Consider the following 22,608-nt stretch of genomic DNA (forward strand, 5'->3'; position numbering starts at 1 on the left):
CACCCGTTTTCGCGCGTAAAAGCCTTTGGGAATTCTGACCTCCGGAGCTGGAAGCGAATAAGGGCGTGTTGTCGGAAGCCACGCAGTGTGCAGTGTGTTGTTACAGCCACACAGGAAGCGAAGGCAGGGCACCGGGGCCTCCTGTCACTGGCATTTTGTCCTCACCCGGGGACTCTTTTTAAAAATCGCTTTTTAGAGAGAGGAAAGGGAAGAGAGAGACATGTCCATGGGAGAGAGAATCACGGACTGGTGGCCTCCCGCACGCACCGCGACTGGGGATCGAACCTGCCACCCTTCGGTTCATGGGTTGACACTGCAGCGAACCGAGCCACAGCGCGAGAGACGCAGCCCCCGCCTCGGGTCACGGGGGCCCCTGCACCCCGCCCTGGGTCCAGGCCGCGCGCGGGGAGCCAGTTATCTGTCGGCAGCAGCCGGAGCCGACCAGCCCCCCCACCTGCAGCCAGTGACTGTCAAGGGCGTTATCTGAACGGCTCTGGGGACAGTGCCAGCGGGCGGCGGCCGCGCTGTGCCCACTTCTGCCCACTGCCCTTTCTCCGCAGGGGCAGCGTGGGGGTCCCATGGGCACAACGGGGTCCCGCGGGGGGTTTCTCAAAGCACCAGGCAGGCGTCTCTATGGTGGGGGAAGGCGAGTCACTCCCCACCGAGCCAGCAACTGCACTGCTGGGGGTCTGTGCGGCCGAGGATACCGCGGCGCGCTCCCCGCAGGCGCCCGTGGGAACCGCTCCCACGGCCCCGACAGCAGCCGGGAGGCGGACGTGCGGTACGTTCACGCGCGGAGCCCTTCATCGACGGCGAGAACGAACTCGTTCCCAGCAGCGTCGCGTCGAGCCCGTCACGTGACGCCGTCACTACAATGCTCACGAAGAGGCGCAGTGACCCTGCGCCCCAAGTCCGAACAGGCGCCCCCTGGGGAGCGCACGGCGGCCGGGACGGGGAGCTGGGGATGCTCTCACCCGAGCCGGCTCGCGGAGCGCGCACGGGAGCTGCCCCCGTGACCGCACAGAGGTGCCCGGCCCCGCCGCCCCCGCGCCGCCCGCCCCCGAGCCGGAGGTCCGAGGAGGCAGCCGCCGAACCCCCCGGAAAGTTCTGGGCGTTTATGGCGTCACCGTCCCCGCGGAAACTACCGCCCGCATCCAATAAAAGCCGCCGCGGGGGCGCCAGCGCCCAAGAGCGAGCGGGAGCGCGACTGGCGGGGCCCAGGCCGTGACGGGGCTGCGAGGAGACGCGGCCGTGACGTGGCCGTGACGCGCCCGGGACCGGCAGGACAGGGCCGGGCCGAGAGGTGACCGGGGCCGGCCGGCCGGGCGGCGGGGCGCGCAGCGGCCTCCTGAGCGGCGTCCCCGCCGGCGCCGCGGGCCAAGATGGTGAAGGAGACGCAGTACTACGACATCCTGGGGGTGAAGCCGAGCGCGCAGCCCGAGGAGATCAAGAAGGCCTACCGGAAGCTGGCGCTCAAGTACCACCCGGACAAGAACCCGGACGAGGGCGAGAAGGTGCGGCCGCCGGGCCTCGGGGGCCGGGGGCGCCGTGACCGGGACGTGGGGGCCTGGGGGCGGGGCGGCGCCCCGGGCCGCACCTGAGCCGGAAGTGGGGTCTGTGCCCACCTCGGGCCGGAGACCCCTGGTCGCGCGCGGCCGGCCCCATCTCCCCTGCTCCGCGGGGCCAGCGTTCCTCACGAGTGTCCCAGGCCTCCCGGGACTAGGGGCCCACAGGGACCCCCCGGTGCCGTGACACTGGAACGTGCGTCCTGGTCCCGGCTGCCTTTTGTCCCCGCGGGCTCTGTCCCTCCAAAAGGCTGGTCGGCCTGCCCACCCTTTCACGCCTCGGCATTTTCTTGTGAGACTTGTCCCCGAGGGTTTCGAGGAGGTGGGCCTTCTCCAGGAGCCGAGGGCAGGGACACCGGCCGCTTCTGAAGTCGCAGACGGTCCCCCAGCAGTTAGACGGGGCGCCCGACGCTACCATCGAGATACCTGCGTGCCAGGCTGCAGACAGCTGCTCGAGGACGGTTGGCTGGGTGCCGACGGTGATAAACTCTTTATATTTAGCCACATGTGCCGCCTGTGGCTGTCGCAAGCCAGAGCTGTCTGTCGCCGGCGGGCTAGCTGGGGGGTCGGTGGTTCACGGACGCGCTCCCCGCTTCTGAGACTCGCCAGGACGGAGGGCGCGCGTCAGAGGCGGGCGCAAGGCGGCCGGTGGGAGCGCAGCTTTTTCGGCGGGGCTGGCCCCCCACGGCGCCGTCTGGCTTGCTGACCCAGTATTTGTCCACAGCCGGCGCTAAGGTGGTGAGGCCCGTAGGTCCCTCTAAGCTTGTGATGTGCCCACCCTCGCAAAAGGGGCAGAACCTTCTTCCCGGAGGCTGCCTCTGGCCCCGAGATGGAAGCACCGGCCCGTCCTCCTGCTCTGACGATGGTTCCATGTTAGACACCCGCACTCCCCACTCCCCGGAAGCAGACCCCCTGCCCGCCTCGGGCGCTGGCTGAATGAGTGGAGGCTTCAGAACGGAGTTGTAAGAACTCTGTGTCGGAGGAGCCCTAGGAAGGGAAACTGGCAGAGAAGGGGGATCGGGACGTGGGTGGAAATTGGATTGGAAATCAAAGGGATGACAGGAACTCCGCTGTGACGTTCCCTCAAGGAAACTCGTTCATTCATTCACCAGACAACTTCTGTCTGGTCCTACTGTGTGCCGGGCACACTGCATAGACCTTTCCCTCCTGTGCAAGTCTGGGTGTAGTTCTTGTCCACTTGACCTGCCGTAGGTAGGACCTTTTCTTCCTCCCAAGTCGCTCACTGTATTATTAATGTCTCTTCAAAAATAGATTAAGGCAGTCCTCTCCCCGCTTGCTCCAGGAAAGCTGAGACGGCTGCTGGTGTGTTGGTCTTTGTTTTGTGGCCTGTTGTCCAGGGTTGCTAAGCACTGGGCGCGTGTGTTTGTCGTCAGGCGCTCTGTGCCGAGTCTGTTCCCACTTCATCTGTGGCTGGTTTCTGGGAGATGCCCGGGAGGTGACTCAGTAAGCACGTCCCTTTCAGGGGCAATGCTAGGGGTGTATTCTTGGCTCTTACCTAAGCGGCTTTGTTCTTCTGGCCAATTTCACTGTAACTTCTAGTTTGAATGAGATTTTCACGGAAGTTTAAAAATCACCAAAGAGCCCCTTTTCCAGATCTATTCCAGGATCACAGATGGCATTTAGTTTTCCTGTAGTTTAGTTTTGCAAAATGTCCTTCAATTTGGAATTTGATTTTTTTTTTCTTCACAATTGGATTCCAGTGATAGCATTTTTGGTGGGAATGCGGCACATGGGGTATTCTGTCTGAGGGTTGCTGGAGATACATATCTGAAGGTAGTGCCAAAAGGATTTGTTGACAGGTGAGACAGGAGGGAGAGAGTAAAGGAGGTGTTGGCCTTGCCGATGACTGACACAGGGCGGAAACTGTGGGAGGGGCAGGACTCTGGGGGAGAGTATAGGTTTGCACACAGTGCTTGCAGCCTGTAGCGGATAGGTGCTCACGAGACCTCTGTAGTTGGATTTCATGCTAGCAGCCCTGTAAAGCAATCATCGTGAGTCCTGGGCTTTCTCCGGCTGCAGGTTACATCCTGCCCTGGGCCCTGCCCCGAGTGCCTTAGTAATGTGTTCCATGTTTCCCACCTCACACGGGGAGTACACTGAAACAGCGAGTTCCAGATAACGGACAGACCAGCTAGTCTGGGGGCTTGGGTGCCGAACACCTCCGACGGTGCATTTATATGGGGGGTTTGTTTAATAACACAACCCAAACCTTACCTTTTTAAAAATATTATTTATTGATTGATTTCAGAGAGCAAGAAGGGGGGGAGAGAGAGAGAAGAAGGGGGGGGAGAAACATCAATTTGTTGTTCCGCTTATTGATGCATTCACTTGTTGATTCTTGTCTCTGCCCTGACCTGGCATCAAACCCGCAAGCTTGGTGTATCAGGACGACATTCTAACCAACTGAGCTACCCAGCCAGGGCACCGTATCCCTTTTTAATTGCTCTTTTTTTCTTTTAAAGTTTAAGCTTATATCCCAGGCATATGAAGTGCTTTCGGATCCAAAGAAAAGGGAGATTTATGACCAGGGCGGCGAGCAGGCAATCAAGGAAGGGGGCCTGGGCAGCCCCAGCTTCTCCTCCCCAATGGATATCTTCGACATGTTCTTCGGTGGCGGAGGGCGGATGGCTAGAGAGAGAAGAGGTAAGTGCCTTTAAAGACTATAAGCAGGTTGTGTAGTTTCCAAGTTGTTCATGATTGGAATTAGGACAGATCACGCCTTAAGAGGGTACAGTGGTCATGATTTGGGACCATTAATCCATTTTAACTACTTTATCACTTGTCTGGTATCCAGGCTTCCTGGAATCTCCTAGCATATTTAGCACATAACACCACACATAAAGGACCAGATGGAGTGTGAGTAGAAAGGAGGAAGGTCAGGTTCATCTTGCCCTATTTTTCTCTGTCGTTGGGGTCAAGCTCCCGAGAGTCCTGAGGGACATGGTGGCAGTGATGCTTCTGCCAAGAGCACCTCTCTTCCCTCCTGTCTTAGCCTGCTCAGGAGATTTTCTAGGTAACAAAATCTGCCGCTTTATGTTTGAACATCTTGGTAAAAGAACCTACCTGCCTCCTTCTCCGGAATGCATTAACATGAGCAGCTTAATCCCCACCAAGGGAAGAAGGGGTGCAGCCTGGAGCTGAACCCCTAGGCTGTTAGTTTTGAGTTCTGGGGTTTGCTCTTCCTAGTCTTTCTATCTCTGCCCTCCTGCCAGGCACCTGTGGCTGTTCCTCGTGATCTCTCACAGCCTCCACTGCCGTGTCCAGCACATCGTTGATAAAGGGCTTTGGATTTCCAAGTCAGATGGACAACCAATATTACAACCCTGGACAAAAGCAGAACAAAATAGCTCTGCCTTGGGGTTTGCAAAGGGTGGGGGGGGGGGGGGTCAACGAGAGGCTCCTAAGGCTGCGCTTGTTCTCATATTCTAGTTGACTCTGAGCTTCAGACAGCTTGACTGTCGATTCTGTGAGCGGTATGCTGAAAATCAGTGTTTTCTAGGGAAAAATCCTTGCGCTGTTGTCTGGGTAGGTTGCCTGCTTGTATAATTGACAACGTAGATGTGATTAAAACCTCGGGTATCTCTTGCTCAGCTCTCTTACTTCTTGCCTTTAGTTCAGTCATCTCTCCAAGGTGACAGCCAATAAACACGGACAGCTTGTGTCAGGGACTGTAAGCAGCAGCGAGGGCCCCGATCCTCAGTCCTGACAGGCTGGCACATCGCCAGCGCAGACTCCCACCCTGGAGACAAAAGTCCCGCTGTCTGGAATGCACAGATGAAAGAGCTCCCACTTGGCCACAGAGTACAGAAGGGCTCAGAGTCAAGTGCGTTAAACTCAAGGAAGTGTGAATTAAAGGTCTTTTCACAGGGAGAACCCAGTTAATCAATTTCATCGTAACATTGCTTTAGGCTCTCACTGATCTGTCTTCAGATTTGTTTTGAAAATAAAGATGGAAAGTCTTTGTGTTGACGTCGGTAAATGATTACTTAGCCCCTCGCTAGAAGGAGTATTAGTTCTCATCATTGGCAGAGAGCCAGAGGGATGAGCCGGGGAGGGGACGGGGGCACAGGTGCGGCTCCGAGTCTCTGGAGACTTCACCTGGGTGCCACATGGGTGGCATTTAGTACAGGGGTATATTTACTCAGGTTACTAATTGTTTTTTTTCTCTCCCCTTGATAAGGCAAGAATGTTGTACATCAGTTGTCTGTAACTCTTGAAGATTTATATAACGGAGTCACAAAGAAACTGGCCCTGCAGAAAAATGTAATTTGTGAGAAATGTGAAGGTAAAAATAAATTTTTGAATGACTCTCAAAGTTCTGGTCCCTTAGATCTGGAAACAATTCTAACTATTTCACAAGTCAGAAAAAAAATTAATTTATCTTTTCAAAGTGAGGGTCAAACACATATTTCAAACAGGTGACCTGAAGAACAAATTTGTTTCATTTGGCCCTGTCCATTTTTTATTTTGGCTGCACATTTATTTAATATGACAGTCATTTTAAAAATTTAAAAAGAAGACAGTTCACCCAACCTAGGAGTCAGCAAGCTTTCTTGGTAAAGGGCTTTGTGGGTCACATGGTCCGTCATAACTATCCAACTCTTAGTGCAAAAACAGCCACAGACGTGGCATAAATGAACAGACAGGCTTGTGTCCCGATAAAGCTTTATTTACAAAACCAAGCAGCTGGCTAGAACTTACTGACCCTTGACTGAAATGTCAATTAATGGAATTTGTAAAATCTGATTTTTCAAGAACAGTCAGGTCCACACCGCCCCACAGAGACCTGGCTGAGCCGGTAGCCCCCCTGACAGGGCTGTGCTCCCCAGCGCACCCCGCTCGGTCACCTGCAGGCATGGGTCTTTTTCCACCCGGGTGGAAGAAACCACAGTTGACAGAGCTTCAGTAATGAACTTGGCTGGGCGCCTCCAGAAACACAGATGGGTGAGATCCCATGTCAACATCTGGCCATTCCCTCAGCTGGAACCATCCAGTGACGTCCACGTTGCTGGTCATGTTTGTGAACAGCCCAAGTAGAGGGTCCTTGCCCGCCGCTGCCGTGCAGCAGCGGTGCTTCGCAGGAAAGAGCACAGCTCGCGTCTGTCCCCCCGCCTTCCCCGCAGGTGTCGGCGGGAAGAAGGGCTCCGTGGAGAAGTGCCCGCTGTGCAAGGGCCGCGGGGTGCAGATCCACGTGCAGCAGATCGGGCCGGGCATGGTGCAGCAGATCCAGACCGTGTGCGTCGAGTGCAAGGGCCAGGGCGAGCGCATCCACCCCAAGGACCGCTGCGAGAGCTGCGGCGGTGCCAAGGTGACCCGGGAGAAGAAGATCATTGAGGTGCACGTCGAGAAAGGTGAGGCGCGCCTCCGGTGCTCTGCGCCTCCTTCAGAGGCTGTGTGCAAAGGGGGGTTTCTGAGAGAAATGGCTCATCAGAAAGGGACCGTGCTCCTTAGGTATGAAAGACGGGCAAAAGATCGTCTTCCACGGGGAAGGCGACCAGGAGCCGGAGCTGGAGCCCGGGGATGTCATCATCGTGCTGGACCAGAAGGATCACAGTGTCTTTCAGCGGCGAGGCCACGACCTGATCATGAAAATGAAACTGGAGCTTTCGGAGGCCCTCTGTGGCTTCAAGAAGACAATACAGACCCTGGATGAGCGGATCCTTGTTATTACGTCCAAGTCAGGTACTGTTTCAATGTGTTTCCGCTGCTGTCCTGCATCTTTGGCTTAAAGCGACTGGCCCCTTAGCCTGGTTGCACATTTACGGTTGAATTCTATTGCACAAGTTAGCGACTTGATTTTCTCTAAGCTTAAGATCGTCATTAATGGCTCAACAAATGTATGAATTTTAAAATATTCTAGAAAAACATTTCAGAGTGGGAATAGGGGTGGGAAAGAGACTCAAACAGGAATCCTAGGGGTCTAAGATTCTAACTGGAAATTGCAAATTAAAATTTCAAAGTTAACTTTCGTATAAGACAGAGCTGGTAATAAGTGTTTTTCTGTCAAGTGGTTATTTGTGCTGATTCATCCTCAATATTGTTGAATACACACAAGAGACATTTTAAAAGAGAGCTGTCCTGAAGAAAGACCTCTCAGGTTACCCACAGAACTGTCTGCACACACCTACAGGACCTGGAGGGAGCAACTTGAGGAACCAGAAGGGTTCTCATGTTGCCCAGGCTCCCAGCTCCCGGGGGGGTGGGGGTCCGCGTGGGCCCTGGCGCCCCAGCCGGAAGGGCCAAGGGCACGGCAGGCACACCGGAACAGGGAGACGCCAGGCGAGGGCCCGACTTGAAGCTGCCTGAGAGCGGCACTTCAGGCCCGTTGTCCATGGCACAGACTGTCTGGACAGGTATGGTGGTGGCTAAGCCACCCATGCACCCTTGACCCCTCCCTGGCCGAGCACCTGTTCCTGCAGCTACCTGAGACTCAGGCTGGGGGGGTGGGAGCTGACCCTCGGCTCCCTCCACCCGGCTCATAGCTGCACCTTCCCTGCGGCAGGCGAGGTGATGAAGCACGGGGACCTGAAGTGCGTGCACAACGAGGGGATGCCCATCTACAAGGCGCCGCTGGAGAGGGGCAGCCTCATCGTCCAGTTCCTAGTAAGTCCGTGGGCTGTGCCCTCCTGCCATGCAGTCAGTGGCTTGATTACGAGGGGAAGAAACCACCACTGCTCTCTCCCACCTCACCTTTTACAGGTAATCTTTCCCGAAAAACACTGGCTTCCTCAAGACAGGCTTCCTCAGCTAGAAGCTTTGCTCCCTCCCCGGCAGAAAGTGAAGGTCACAGACGACATGGACCAAGTGGAGCTGCAGGAGTTCGACCCCACCGACCACACCTGGCGCCAGCACCGCGAGGCCTACGAGGAGGACGAGGACGGGCCCCGGGCCGGGGTGCAGTGCCAGACGGCATGACGGCCCCGCCGCACGGGCACGCGGCGAATGCGGAGCTGGCACAGTGAGACATGGCATCGCTTTCATAGCCTGTTCGGGGTGTCCTGTGTATGTGTTCAGCATTCTCAAAGGCTGAGTGTCTTCTTGGGTTTTCCTTTGGTTGTAACCTGTTATAGCTTAATTTATATTTAAAAGTTTTCAATGTAAACCACCTCCAGTCTGCATACGGAATGTTTATTTCCACGTTCAGGATCCGTGGAGATGCCAGGGACCGCGCTGACGCAGTGCGCTTGTCCCGGCTTCGCCCGCCTCCGTTCCCCAGGCCGCAGCCCTCAGCCCCCGCCCGCTCTGGTCTGGGGGTCTCTCCCTCCCTCCCAGGGCTGCTCATGTGATGTCTGAGTCCTGATCCTCCCTGAGAGCAAAAGCGCATCTGCGGACCAGCCGTGGCTGCGGCCCCCGGTTCACGCCGACTGGGCTGCAGGGGCCCACGGGGTTCCTGGTGTCCTGCACCCGAGCGAATGGAATGGAGTGTGAGTGTGTCTGGTCGCCTCTCTTGGGAGCTTCCTGAACCTTCCAAGCCTCGTGGTGAGGAGAAACCTGTGTTTTAAGGGAAACTCCTGTGCCCCCTGCACCTTGTTCTTTGTAGTTTTAATAATTTTCTGTTGACAAATTCTGGAATGCTCGCCCACCAAAGTGCTTACTTGTGAAGAAAATGAAACCTTCCGTGTCCCCGGCAGACTCAGTGCAGCCACCGAAGAATGCGGGTGGTGTGCCCCCGGCCCAGCCGCGTCCTGGGTGACCGGGGGTCTGGAGGGGCGCGTGACGCGTTTCCCACCTCATCCTCCCAGACTCGGCCCCTTCCAAAGGATCACGCCTCTCACCACACAGCCATAGGGCTTCCTGCTCTTGACAAGTCCTTTCACTCCTAGCAGGTGGACTGCAGTTTAAATTTGGGGTCACCTCCACCTTTAGCCATGACTGCTCCTCTCCTTCCCAAAACCGGCATGAAGAAAAACTACCTTCTGAGTTGCTGGGTTAAAGCAGAGGCCACGCGTCACGTCCACTCACTGGGTCCTACAGCACCTGCGAGTGGGACGCAGACCAGGGACCTGCCCTGGGAGCGTCAGGTGGGCTGGGCATGGTCTGCTCGGCATGGGTGTGGGGGAGCCCACCCGCGCCCCTCTGACCGCTGCTCAGCGCAGACATAGAACCTGCTCTTCCAACGCAACCCACGTGGAAATCAATTTACAAATGGGCTGCGACTGCGGGGTGTCCTGTTTCTGAGCTGCGACTTCCTCATAAGTTATCGCCAGAGAATATTTAGCTGACGATGGGGCAAAATCACATTCAGCTCCTTCCTTGTCGTGTATATGGAATCTGGAGGGTTTGCTTAAAATGTATTCCATCTGTACATTTGTCACTTTAAAATTAAAGCTGAGCTGGTGTGAGACCAAGGGCTTTGGTGTTTTATTTTCTGGACCCCAAATAAGCGGGGCTAAGTGCCAGCTTGCTGATGTAACGGAGCGAAGTGCGCACTCGTGAGCTTCCCCTGGGGCACAGATGCAGACGGCAGGCAGTGGGAACCGCTATGAAGGATAAGAGCAATGGGGAGGGTGGCAGGGAGCGGCGAGGCCTTGTCCCTGAGCAGCTCCCTCCACACAGTCGGAGGGAGGACCATGCCAAGCCGAGGAACTGGCAAGGCCTGTGTGGTCATGGGGTGTGCAAGGCAAGGAGGCACGAGAGAGACGCAGGGGCCCAGGGCCTGAGCTGCAGGCACATGAAGTTACGATCAGCAAACAGAGACGCTCAAGTGTCAGCTGCTTATACTTCCCGTTCACACGCAGGCCAGTCTCAGGCACAGGTGCGTGGGGACAGGGGCCGGGGCAGCAGTCGGTGGCAGGCGCCGGCGGGAGCCTGTACAGGGTCAAGGCAGCACCGTCCACCAGCGAGCCAGACTTCTCTGCAGTCAGTAGGTAGCGCAGCATGGCCGGGGCCACTGCTAGCACATCAGCTAGAAGGGTGCCCCCACAGGAGGGACTGCAGGACGTCCCCAGCCATCCACCATTCCCTCAGGACCCCACTCTGAAAGACACCGTCTTCCTCATCACAGCTTCTGCACGACTCAGTGCCCTGGGACCCCGCACGGGCCTGCACTACTAAGCTGGACAGTTTAGTGGGCGCCTGGACCTCCGTGGGAGGCAGACACTCGCTCTCACGTAACAACACCGACACCGCTCACTGCCAGCAAAGCAGCACACGGAAAAGGAGCGTGTTCACGAATGTGGTGTTTGCACTAAGAACACATTACGAACAGCGTTGCCAATAAAACATGAAAAGGTTTGTATTGTCATCTACAAAACTTACGCTTCTGCTGTAACAAACGCTGCATTTCTCTGAAACAAGCTACAAAGGAATGTTTTGTTCACTCTGTCCGTTCTGCAGCATTAGCGTGGAAGACGGACACTCAAACTGGACAATCATAGATGTGAATTTCCTGATCGTCTCCGACAGACACAATTTTTGAGCCATTTCCATTGTATTTTACTCCCCAGACCTGTAGATAAAGTAAAAAGAAAGAAGTTCTGCTAATGCCTTTACTCTTCATGAACGAACACCCTTACTCTGTTCTCATTTTACTGAGTCTAGAAAAGCCCTGAGATGAAGGTGTTCGTGTGCTTCCCAAACCACTGGGAGTGGGGTGTCTTCCTTAACCAGGCGTCTGTAATGACCACTCCCCGCACCTCTGAACTCCAGAAAACGTCTTTTCGAAACAGAAATCAAGATATCGACGAATCTTCCCAAGATTCGGAATCCAGGGAGTGACCTGATGCCAAGGAGACAGAACCCAGGAGGGGCCAGCGTGGGTTCTCAGGTCGTCGGGGAGAAAAAGCCCCCACCTCCCAACGAGGTCACCGCCCACAGGGACAGCTGCACGTGGGACTCCTCAGCCCAGCACCTCTCCCACTGCTGCCGAGGCCTGTGCAGCCTGCTGGCCCCAGGAACGGTGGCATCACGAGTCCCTGGCTTGATTTGCTAGGTATTGAACATCACACCTCCTTCCCAGACGGAGCCGATTTGGCTGGAGGTTCAGTAGGTCAGCCTGTCGCCCTAACGCAGAGCTGGCCCCCCAGCCTGATTTCAATGCAGGGGTTCGGCCAGGAGACAGCCTCACTTCCAGTCCAAACCGCTTCCGGAGACAACACAGCCAGCCTGGACTAAATCCAGGAGTGGAAGGTCAAGACTAAGTCCCCTCAACCTCTCTGGCAATGGTTTAAGATTAAGTGTAAAAAAGCACAACTTCATTACTGAACTTGAAGTGCTTCCCAAAGAGGAAATCTGTGGGATCACCATAAAAGCCCTTAACATATACGAAACTTCAGTGTCATCGAAGTCTTACCTGATCCTGGTGATCGAAGAAGGTGTGAACACAAGTCCTCGTCCCCACATCCCAGACTTTTACACTTTTGTCAGATGAACTATTTAAAAAAGGAAACACTAGTATCAGAAAAGTTTTCAGACTGGCCTGAAGCTGGAAGGACTCTGGACTGAAAATCCCACACTCTCACTCCGCCCACTCTGCCTGTGTCCACCCAGGAGCTGGCCAGGGTGCTGGCCGCCAGGTGGCTTTCCGCTCCCAGAGCAGCCATCTCCCTGAGGCTGTGACCTGCCTGGCCCGCACGTCAGTGCTCCCATCAGAAGTCTCACATCCCTGAACTCCCTGCAGGCAGAACCCTAGATTTACACGGACAAACTACGAGCTGAACTGTTCGTTAACAAGCCACGTTTGTCCCAGCTACGGGCAACTACCCTCACAACCTAAATAAAACGCACTGCAGAGAACAAAGGCTACCTGAATAAGAAAGGGTCACACCTTCTTCAAATGGAAAGGCAATTCACACATTTTAGGAAGGGCTAAGAATCCCACGTACCTGGAAACAAAGTGAGTGTCGTCAGGACAAAATGCCACATTCAGCACCCAGGACGCGTGGCCACTCAGCGTGCCAGCTAAGTTGGCGTGTTGTCTGAAACGAGCAAGTGGAGATGCCGTTAGCTTCCGAATAAGGCACTGAAAGGTACATTATTAACTCCGTCCGTTTAATCAGACCAAATCTGCTGGTCTTAAAATAACAATATCGCTATGTCAAAAATCCCCTTTTTAGGGAAGGAGCATCACGCACCCAGAAAGACAGTTTCAGCCGTCCACCCCCTGGGCCTGAACAGCCTTGTGCGGCTCTCCAGAAACTGCAGTTCTAATTCCAGGTCTACCAAAAATAGTGAGGAGTCATGTTCCGACTCCCACAGCCACGACTCAGAACGCCGGGGTCGGAAGCCAGGTGCCGGAGGCGTGCTGACCACAGGACTGAGTCCAAGCATCAGGACCCACATCTGACACCTCAGGAGGGAAGCTGGGGGGCACCGGCGTGGGACTGAGGGCAATGGGAAAACACCAGGCTTTCAAGGAGCCGTCACTGAAAAGCATGGCTAACTCCTGCCTGTACTTGTGGCAAACCCGACAGCAGAGGCTCCCTACCCTGACTTGCGGCGGCCAGGGCACAGCAGTGCCGGCAGGAGCAGCCCACCCCAGGCAGCTCCTGGCCAGTGCCCTGGGCCACCTATAGCCCAGGGCTCCATCCCCCCATCTTCATGCGACCTACCCGCCCCAAAGAATTTACAACCAGGGAGCCCCACCAGAGACAGGGTGCCTGAAAACCTGTCGCCAGGCTCTGACCCCAGCAGGTACCCACACACTCCTCCTCCGGGACTTTCCACTCCCACGTCGGGGAGGCATGACCAGGAGAAAAGGCTCCCGTGCGACCCGGACACAGCAGTGTCAGGGGAGAAGCCTTGTGTGTCCACAGGTAACTTACACGTCATAGATCTTGATGTAGCCGTCATCGGAGGCCGTGACGAGGAGCTGGGAATCCGGGGAGAAGGTCAAGGAACGAATGGGCATAGCGTGGCCTGCGGTTCACAAAGGCCCCCGTTAGCCTGGCGGCCACCGCTTCCCAGGCCCTCACGCAGGCTCCCCGCCGGCTATGTCCCTACTGATGACACTGAGCTGCCTCAGTCAGAGACGAGGGTACACACTGGGCTCTTCCTCCTCGTGTCCTAGGAACATCCATATAACCCAGGCCCCCCGTCCGGAGCTATTTCTCCTCAGTTGACAGTCCAGGTGATAACGACAGGGACAGAACTAAAACTCGGGGGCACTTCAGATTTCTAAGATGGGCATTTTGCAAATCGAATGCTCATCTGCCAGTTATTAAAAAATCATTCTTCCTCTGCGACCTGATAACCGGTCTGCACAGAAGGAAATAGTGAGCCATACCTTCCAGCGTATGCAGCAGTTTTCCAGTTGCGATATCAAAAATATTGATGATTCCGTCTATGGCTCCACTGGCCAGATACTTCCCATCAGGACTCTGTGCACAGAACAGGTGGAGAACACATGAGCCCCCATGCCAGGCCGGCCCCACCCAACACGAGCGCATTGCCAGCCAGCGAGCCCCACGAGACAGCAGCTGCCTGACGAGCCCCCGGGGCCGGCGGCGAGGGACACCGCGGGCTGGAAGAGCGGACAGAGAAGCAGACAGACAAGAGAGCAACGTTTCCTTACGTATGCAATACTAAGAATGAATTTTCCTCTCGTGTCCAGAGAATATTCCTTTTTCCCACTTTCCACACCAAAAATGTTCACTTTCCCCACGTGAGTTCCTGTGGCCAGATACTGGGAATCGGGAGAAAAGGCCAAAGTCCAGGCATCCACTGGATAGAAAAAAAGAAGGAAAAAAAATACCGTGAGAAAAAATGTGACCTTAATTTTAAAACTTTTAACACACTGGTGGGAACTTTGAAAAACAGCTTGACAGTTTCTTACATGAAAACAAACACTTTCCATAGTAACAGACAATTCCACTCCTAGGAACCCACCCAAGAAAAGGGAAACTGGGTCTGTGCAAAGATTGTCACACGAGTGTTCACAGCAGCTTTACTCATGAAGAGTCACCCACGGCAAGCGTCTGGTGCCCATCGACGGTGAACTGACGGACAAAATGTGGTGCGTCGCACAGGGAACGGCTGAGCAGTAGAGAGGAACAAACTCCTATCCATGCCACAACACGGAGGGACCCCAAACGCATCACGCTTGAGAAAGAATGAAGACGTGCAAGACAATACAGTTCCACCCACATGAAATTTTTCAGAAGGGCAACACTGTAGGGACAGAAAGCAGACGTGGCCGCTGAGCTGAGGGTGGCGGACGGACCATAAACGGGCACGAGGGAACGAAGCGGGATGGAGTGATGGCCGCACAACCGCCACGTCTTGCTAAGACGCACGGAGCTGCACACTTAATTTCAGAGTGTAATTACAGAGGTGAAACTTCAACTCCGTACGACTGTAGGTGAAGGAAGATGTCCCAGAAACACTCTCACCCAGAACCAGTGTGGCCAGGTATTGTCCACGGACTCACAGGGAACAGGACTGGGAAGAGGCACCGTTAGAAAAGCAAACCAACGAGCATTAAGGTGCGACTTAGTTCCTTTCAGGGGCTCTGTCCCTGGGCAGGGACAGGCGGGGCCGCAGGTGCTGGCTTGTGTGCTTTGTGCCTCCCGGTGGACGGGCGCCACAGTGGCCTTTCTTTTCTCGGCAGCACAGAAACCTCTTCAGACACAGACACACGGGGCTTGGGAGCCCTCGGGGCCGGGCCCGGATGCAGGAACGACCCGGCTGCCCACTTTGCGCCCAGGCCTCTCCCACGGGATGCGCCCTCAGTCCCGCCCCTCCTGCACTCGTCAGGAGCAGTGCCGGTCAGGCCAGAGGGGAAGGACAGAAAGGCTCCCTCCCAAGCCCCTTGCCTGTCTCGGGGCGCGAGAACACCGTGCCCTTCTCAGCCCGCAGGACAGTGAGAGTGAGGCCGGGGCTCTCGGTGCACAGGGGCTCCCGGCGCAGAAGGGTCAGCTCCACATTCCAGGGGCAGTTTTAAAATAAAAGTCTCTTGCAGATTTTAACGCACACCTTTGAAGTATAAGTCATTTAGCTCTATCACATACCTTATGAAATCTTTGTTTTAAAAAGGAAATTATCCCTGGCAGGTGTGGCTCAGTGCACTGAGTGCCAGCCAAAGGGTCACCGGTTCAATTCCCAGTCAGGGCACAGGCCTGGGTTGCAGGCCAGGTCCCCAGCTGAGGGTGTATGAGAGGCAACCAATCAATGTATCTCTTATACACTGATGTTCCTCTTCCTCTCCTCCTCCCCCCTTTCCCCTCTCTCTAAAAGTAAATAAATAAAATCTTTAAAAAAAGAAAAGCAAATTAACTTAAAAATGCTCAGTTAACAAGGAAGACCTATTAATCAAGTAGCTGCTTTTTCATATCTGTCTTTCCTCCTAAACGACAGCAGCAGGTATTCTAACAGGCAGGGACGCAGCTGGGCCCCAGACAAGCTGACTGTGAACACTTACCAGGTCCTGCATCTATAGACTTGATCTGTTTGCCATTCTCCAAGTCCCAGAGACGGATGTGAGCGTCCAGAGAACTGGAGGCCGCGATGGGCAGGGTGTGGCTGATGTCCACAGACACCACGCCCAGCTGATGTCCCTCCAGACTCCACTGCAGGTCCAGCCTCTCATCGCGCCTTCAGTGGGGGACAAAGAAATGGATTTTTCACACACAACCGACTGTACCCGACCATGTGGGCCCGTGATCAGGCTTCACCAGTGCCTGTGAAGCGGAGAATTAAGAGGCACGAGGAGCCACTGAACACCAGAGCCAGCCAAGTCGTCACCACGGGCCTTTTTCTGAAAGCTGTTGGGCTTAGCACTGAAAGACAGGAAAATAAGGGAGAAACAAGCTGCCTTCTCACACCCCCACACCGCTTGCCTGGGTAGCACTACGAAACTCCCTGACCTCACTTGCGAGCCTGGAAATAAACCCCTAAACCCCAACTTCCAAGGCTACATGCGCAGGTGGAGGGCTCTCACCATTTCCAGACCTTCACCAGGTCGTCCAGGGATCCCGTGACCACGGTCTCAGAGTTTTCTTTCTTGTTGGTCCCCCATGCCACTGACCAAATGGCATCATCATGGGCTGGAGTGGAAAACATGTAAAAAGTCATTTAAAAAGTCTTCACGCAAATTCTACATCAAACGTGCTACATAAAAGGGAGCTAGCTAAATGCTGTTCCCACAATTCTCAGGCAAATCCGCCTGGATCTGCTTCTCTTTTCACGAAGGGCTTTCCTGCAGAGCTTTCACTACGACTAGAGCCACACATGGGAACGGGGTTCAGAAGAAGCCATCTGCCCACAGCGCAGGTTTCCCGGGTGGGTCAGAGGGCCGGGACACTCTGACAGGCTGTCCAGCATGCGTCCGTCTGGTATGGCTACTACCACCGGACAGAAGCGAGTGGAACTGGTGGGGAGCCCTCCCCACACCGCCCAAAAGAGACACCTGAACTTGCTAAGAGCCATCTGCCAGAGGTCTCGGTACCCGGCAGGCAGCTCACTGTACGCGGCAGAGGCCTCCCCACGTGCTCCTTCACCGCAAGTGTGTGTTGTGTTCACGGTATTTCTGGAAGCTTTATCGCAATTAATCGCAACCACATCCCTGTGAAGGAGGCGTATTAATGCCGCCCTCCTGTTACAGACAAGGAATCAGAGGCCTGGAGGGGCCCAGTAGCTCACCTGAACTCAAAAGCTAGGAAGGGCAGAGCTGGGAATCAAAGCCAATCTCTCTAACAACGAACGTCCCCCTTGAGCCCTAAGCGTGGATGCAGCCCGTGGGCCACAGGTGGGTCTGCACCCTGGCAGGTGTGTCAGTGTGGCAGTGCGCACGGAGGCTTTCTCCATGCCTCGTTGCAATTCTCCAGGGACACCACTGAAGATGTGACCATAAGGGCACTGAACTCAACAACTGTGAGTTCCGCACAGTGTCGTGGCTCAGCACCCGCCCGACCCAAGCCAGCCAGCTCACCACCTGGACGGCACTGGCTGCATTCGAGGCAGCAGACTGGATGCCTGGTTAGCCCTAGTTACCCGTTCCAGCTAAGCTGGAAGAATGCTTTAGCTTGAACCTCAGACCATCTGAAAGTCATCCGCTTAGAGTGGAAGAGCTTCCGTCGGGCATTCCACACGCTCCTCCAGGCTTTTCCTAACTCATCCACGCTGGACAGTCCGCGCATACGCCCCTTCCCAGGTCTGACACCCACTGTCAGGGGCCAGCGACACTCCCAGCCTGGACTTGGACCTGCCCCTGCCCCAGCCCCACTGCCACTGCCACTGCCGCACAGTCCCCAGCGCTCCCTACCTCACTGGCACACCCTGCACTGCCATTCGGGTCAAAGGTCCTCTGTGGCCAAGTAAAGACCCCCAAAGTAAATTCGGAGCTCAGGGCCAGGCTCCAGTTCACATCCCCAGATGCGCTGACACTCAAGAGTGCGCCCCTGTTTCACCTGGCAGCTGGGAAGCTCACGGCCACGTCCCCCTCAACCGGGAGTTCTCCAGCCTGTCATCTGACTCCTTTGTTTGGTTTTTCTTGTTGTTTGTTTATTTTTAAGTGTATTTGTCTTTAGCTGCCTCTGCCAAGTTTTCCATAAGTGAGTACACTTGGGAATTGCATGTCTAGTTAGCGTGACAAAAACCTTAAGAGGCGCTAAGAACAGCACTGTTTCCATGGGTGAGTTTGCTTGAACAGGCAGGTTGCTTACCTTGCTCTTGTTTGAAGAGAATACTGTACTAAAAAGGAACAGAAGCCGCATCAAATCAATGGTCAGACTTCATAGGTATCACACCCCCTCCCTGAAACACCTGCCCCAGCAGACAGAGCCACCACGGTGTCGCCCTCACCTCCTGCCAGCTCCGGGCTCCTGCCCACGCGAGGTGTGCAGTCACACCAGAAAAAAGTTAGTTCTTAAAGAAACAGACTAATACATGTGCTCTGGCCACCAGGAAGCTCAGAGTCCTCTTCCCTGCTTGATCTTTGCAGTTGCACAAAACTGCACAGCCTACAGAATAACCTGTTAACTTGGTCCCTAATCTCATTGTAAAGATATGTTTCTCCTTCTCTGATCTTTGTTTCTCTTCTGTTTTTGTGTACAAATTCTTTTAAGTGGCTCAATTCCTCTGTATCCTGGTGAAGCTCAGATAACATCTTCCCTGTTAAGTGCGTGCCCTTTCCTGGCGCCACCTCACCCCGCTCCCCAGGGGCAGAGCAGGAACTGCAGCCCCGTTTCCCAACCACACCCAGACACCTGCCTGAGAGACCAGCCGGGGTCCTCTCCCTGCCACAGCCTTACCTGGTTGGCCATCTCCTTCACCAAGGGTAAGGGGCTGACGGCCAGGCAGCTCTGTGGAAACAACACCAGGGTATCACTAAGGGGGTGTCACCAGGGCAGAGGGGCTACAGGAGGTTCCCCTTGACTAAGAAAATGAGGCACCCCTTTGCCACAGAGTTGCCCTGACCTTTTTCTATGGCTCAGTCCCAGTTCCCTTCACAAGCCCCTTGGAGCACAGGGACTAAACTAACACCTACCCCATCCCATGTTTTCTTCTCCCCAAGTCTGAGTACAGGACCAGGACCTGTCCCTTCCTGCTCTCCAGAGATAAAACCACAGGCCCTTTGAATTTCCCATTGCTCCCAGGGAGAATACTGGGTTAGGTCCTGCAAGCTCCTGGTAGTGACACTTTTGTCAACCAATCAACACATAACTTTGTTGCATGTGTGTTTCTGCTTAAGGCTCCTTACTTGCTATATGTTGGTAATTCATTAATATTGACCTCCTGGCCACCAGCATTCTGTACGCCTAGATGAAGCTCATCTAACACACATATTTTCTCTGTAGGGCACATCCCAGCCTTCCTGCACTTAGGACACTATGACAGCACTTTAGCACTGCGCTCGGACTGTAAACAGTGACACACCGACAAAAGGCACAAACGTGCAAATGTCACGGCACTACAAAGACCGAAAAAGGACACTTGCTTACAGTATGAACTGAGATAAGAAGCAGAGCATCTCCTCATTCACCTATGCCATGCGTGGGACAGATGACCCGAATTTCTCACCACCTCATACATGTGCTCAAGAGACCACAAAAGATTTGGAGGCCACCAATAAATTTTCACACACAGACAATTTCGGAAATACAGAATCTGAAAATAATAAGGATCGACTGTATGCTGAAATGAGACTTAAACCAAAACAAACTGGTGACAGTGTAACGTGACTTTTCAGTCATACGTCATACAACAACAGCAACAAGTCAGGTAACTACCATAAATTCCAAGTTGTGATGTGCTTACACAATATGCTGAAATATGAAAATACCTGTGATTTCTACTGGTGACCTAGTGACACTGTTAATATTGTGACTTGTTGCCTAAATTCATCATTGCAGCAAATGCTAGATTTCCATTACAGGTTAGAGAACATAAGGACGCAATTTTTCCTTCTCATGCACGTTCACGGCCCCCGCAGTTCTGTTCATGAGCAGAAGATCACACAGCTGAGGCATTGCTTTTAGATTTGCAAGCCCCAAAGGGCTACGTGAGAGGGCGGAAGCTCCATCAGCTCTTACGCCGGGGTCTCCGACGCCCAAGCCTTCTCTCTCTAGGGCATTTCTCACAGTTCCCCAAGCGGGGTCCGCGCTCGCCCGTCCGCGCCTCCGCGGGAACGACCCAGGACCCCGCACGGCACTGGAAGGACAGAGGACACGCCTGCGCTGGGACCGGCCCGGGATGGGAAGACAGCGTGGCCCTTCTCTGGAGAAGTTCGGGTAGGACGGTCGTTCCGTCCAGGAGCACAGGGACCTCTCCCGCAGGCACCAGCCCCCACCTCCAGGCTGCACCGAACATTCCCAGGATGCACCTCCAGAGGCAGCAGGGTAAACGGAGTCACAGAGGCCGCCTCGGGCCCACCCTGGCTCACCCGCCCTCCCGCTTGGGCCCCGATGACGCGTACCCCCACCGGCCAGGGAGACAGACTCACCGCCTCACTGCCCCGTCGCACAGGGCGCACGTCTGACAGACTCGGGGCGACCGCGACGCACGGCGATGACCTCACGAGGGGGCGGGGCATCTCGCCGGCTCCCAGGGCGCCGACGCTAAGCCGCTTTGGGGAGTGGGCGGAGACAGGCGGGAGGCCACGCCCCCGCCCCGCCCATTTCCTGAGAGGCGGGGCCGCGGGAACGGGTGCGGGAAGCGCAGGTTCAAGTTCTTGAGGGCGTGGCCCGGGTTCTCCGTTTGTGCTCTGCCGCTTGGCTAAACCTGATGACTTCTCGGGTTCTGTTGTTTAAAAATTTTCAGAGAAATGGAGCTTTGTTTTTTTCGTTTTTTGTTTTAATTTAATTTGTTTTGTTTTATTTATTTTTGCCTTTTTATATTTTATTTTAAAGTATATTTTATTGATTATATTGTTACAGTAGTCCCAATTAATTTTCCCCTTTGCTCCCCTCTCCCCAGCACACCTCTTCCCTCCAGCAATCCCATCCCCCTTAGTTCATGTCCATGGGTTGTGCATGTAATTCTTTGGCTTCACCCTTTCCTATATTATTCTTAACTTCCCCCTGTCTACTTTGTACCAACCAATTATGCTTCTTAGTCCCTGCACCATTACCCTATTTCTCCCCCTTCCCCTTCCCAACTGTAGCCGGAGAATGATCCCCATACCTATGATTCTGTTCCTGTTCTGGTTTGTTTAGTTGGATTTTGTTTTCATTTTTTAGATTCAGTTGTTGATAGTTGTGAGTTTCTTGTCATTTCAATGTTCATAATTTTGCTCTTCTTGTTCTTAAGTAAGTCCCTTTGACATTTCACATAATAATAGCGTGGTGGTGATGAACTCCTTTAGCTTCACCTTGTCTGGGAAGCACTTTACCTGCCCTTCCATTCTAAATGATAGCTTTGCTGGATAGAGTAGTCTTGGTTGTAGGTCCTTGCTTTTCATCACATTGAATGCTTCTTGCCAGTCCCTTCTTGCCTGCAAAGTTTCTTTTGAGAAATCAGCTAAAAGTCTTAGAGGCACCCCTTTGTAGATAACTCTCTGCTTTTCTCTTGCTGCTTTTAAGATTCTCTCTTTATCTGCAACCTTTGGCATTTTAATGATGATGTGTCCTGGTGTGGGCCTCTTTGGATCTAGCTTGTTTGGGACTCTCACATAAGTTTTCAATTTCTTGTTCTTCCTCCTCTCCTTCGGGCACCCCTGTGGTTTGGATGTTGACATGTTTAAAGTTGTCCCAGAGGTTCCTAAGCCTCTCCTCACTTTTTTCAATTCTTGTTTCCTCATTCTGTACTGGTTGACTGTTTATTTCTTCCTTATGTTCCAAATCATTGATTTGAACCCTGGTTTTCTTCCCTTCACCATTGGTTTTGTGTGGATTTTCCTTCGTTTCATTTAGCATAGCCTTCATTTCTTCCCTTATGTGTTTGCCATACTTAAGCATATCTGTCAAGCCTGTATCTTTTATCACCAGTGTTTTCAACTCTGCGTCTGTTAGGTTGGCTATCTCCTCATCGCTTAGTTCTCCCACTGGGACCTTGATCCATTCCCCCTTTTGGGCCATACTTCTATGTCTCCTCATCTTGATAGGTTCCTGTGTTTGTTTGCCTCTGTGTCTTAGGTAGAGCTGTCGCACATTTTACACTGTAAGGGGGCAGAGCCTTAGGTATTCATCAGTACAGGGTGACCCATTTCACCAAGTTGTGGCGCTGTATGTGGGGGAGGGGTCTGAGAGGGAACAATGCCGCTTGCTCAGCACTCGCCCCCCCTCCAGCACCTCTCCCACTTCCGCACTGGACTGGCGCCTCTCTAGCTGTTGCCCTGGCTGTCGTTTCCAGAGTGGGTGGGTCTGCGGATATTCTAGGACTGTGGGGGCCCTTTAAACAAGCAGACTCTGCTGAGACTGGCAGTCTCCACCCCCACCCTAACCCCCACTGGTCTGCACAGTCAGAAGCAATGAGGCTTTATTTTCTTCGGTGCAGGGACCGTAAGCTGCACAGTCTGGTCTGATGCTGGGAGCACTCCCCAGGTGTCCCTCCCAACTTTTTTAAAACATGTGACTGCACTTTCCACCGGCCTGCTGCTGCCGCTGCGCTGCTGCTGCCACCACATCACGTCCTCTCCATCCCGGCTCTG

General features: G+C 54.2%; 2 protein-coding genes and 1 long non-coding RNA gene across 3 annotated transcripts; 1 reads left to right on the forward strand and 2 right to left on the reverse strand.

Moving 5' to 3' along the window:
• The first annotated feature begins 1,272 nt into the window (after positions 1–1,272).
• Positions 1,273–9,930, forward strand: DNAJA4 (DnaJ heat shock protein family (Hsp40) member A4). Its single transcript, XM_090263868.1, has 7 exons — positions 1,273–1,514; positions 4,049–4,229; positions 5,767–5,871; positions 6,710–6,937; positions 7,038–7,268; positions 8,089–8,189; positions 8,286–9,930. Exons 1-7 carry the CDS (start codon positions 1,383–1,385, stop codon positions 8,499–8,501), a joined length of 1,194 nt encoding a protein of 397 aa, XP_090119994.1. The 5' UTR covers positions 1,273–1,382; the 3' UTR covers positions 8,502–9,930.
• Positions 9,931–10,796: 866 nt separating this feature from the next.
• Positions 10,797–16,610, reverse strand: SKIC8 (SKI8 subunit of superkiller complex). Its single transcript, XM_090263727.1, has 8 exons — positions 16,462–16,610; positions 15,943–16,115; positions 14,098–14,246; positions 13,810–13,903; positions 13,349–13,442; positions 12,410–12,502; positions 11,878–11,956; positions 10,797–11,034 (listed from the first exon to the last, which is right to left on the reverse strand). Exons 1-8 carry the CDS (start codon positions 16,593–16,595, stop codon positions 10,945–10,947), a joined length of 906 nt encoding a protein of 301 aa, XP_090119853.1. The 5' UTR covers positions 16,596–16,610; the 3' UTR covers positions 10,797–10,944.
• Positions 16,611–18,129: 1,519 nt separating this feature from the next.
• LOC149992197 (uncharacterized) lies at positions 18,130–20,530 on the reverse strand. Its single transcript, XR_016508474.1, has 3 exons — positions 20,464–20,530; positions 18,773–18,823; positions 18,130–18,212 (listed from the first exon to the last, which is right to left on the reverse strand). It is a non-coding gene; the product is annotated as an uncharacterized LOC149992197 (long non-coding RNA).
• Positions 20,531–22,608: the final 2,078 nt, after the last annotated feature.

This window comes from Furipterus horrens, unplaced genomic scaffold, assembly GCF_987537825.1.
Source record: "Furipterus horrens unplaced genomic scaffold, mFurHor1.1.pri manual_scaffold_16, whole genome shotgun sequence".
In the NCBI taxonomy this organism is placed as follows: domain Eukaryota; kingdom Metazoa; phylum Chordata; class Mammalia; order Chiroptera; family Furipteridae; genus Furipterus; species Furipterus horrens.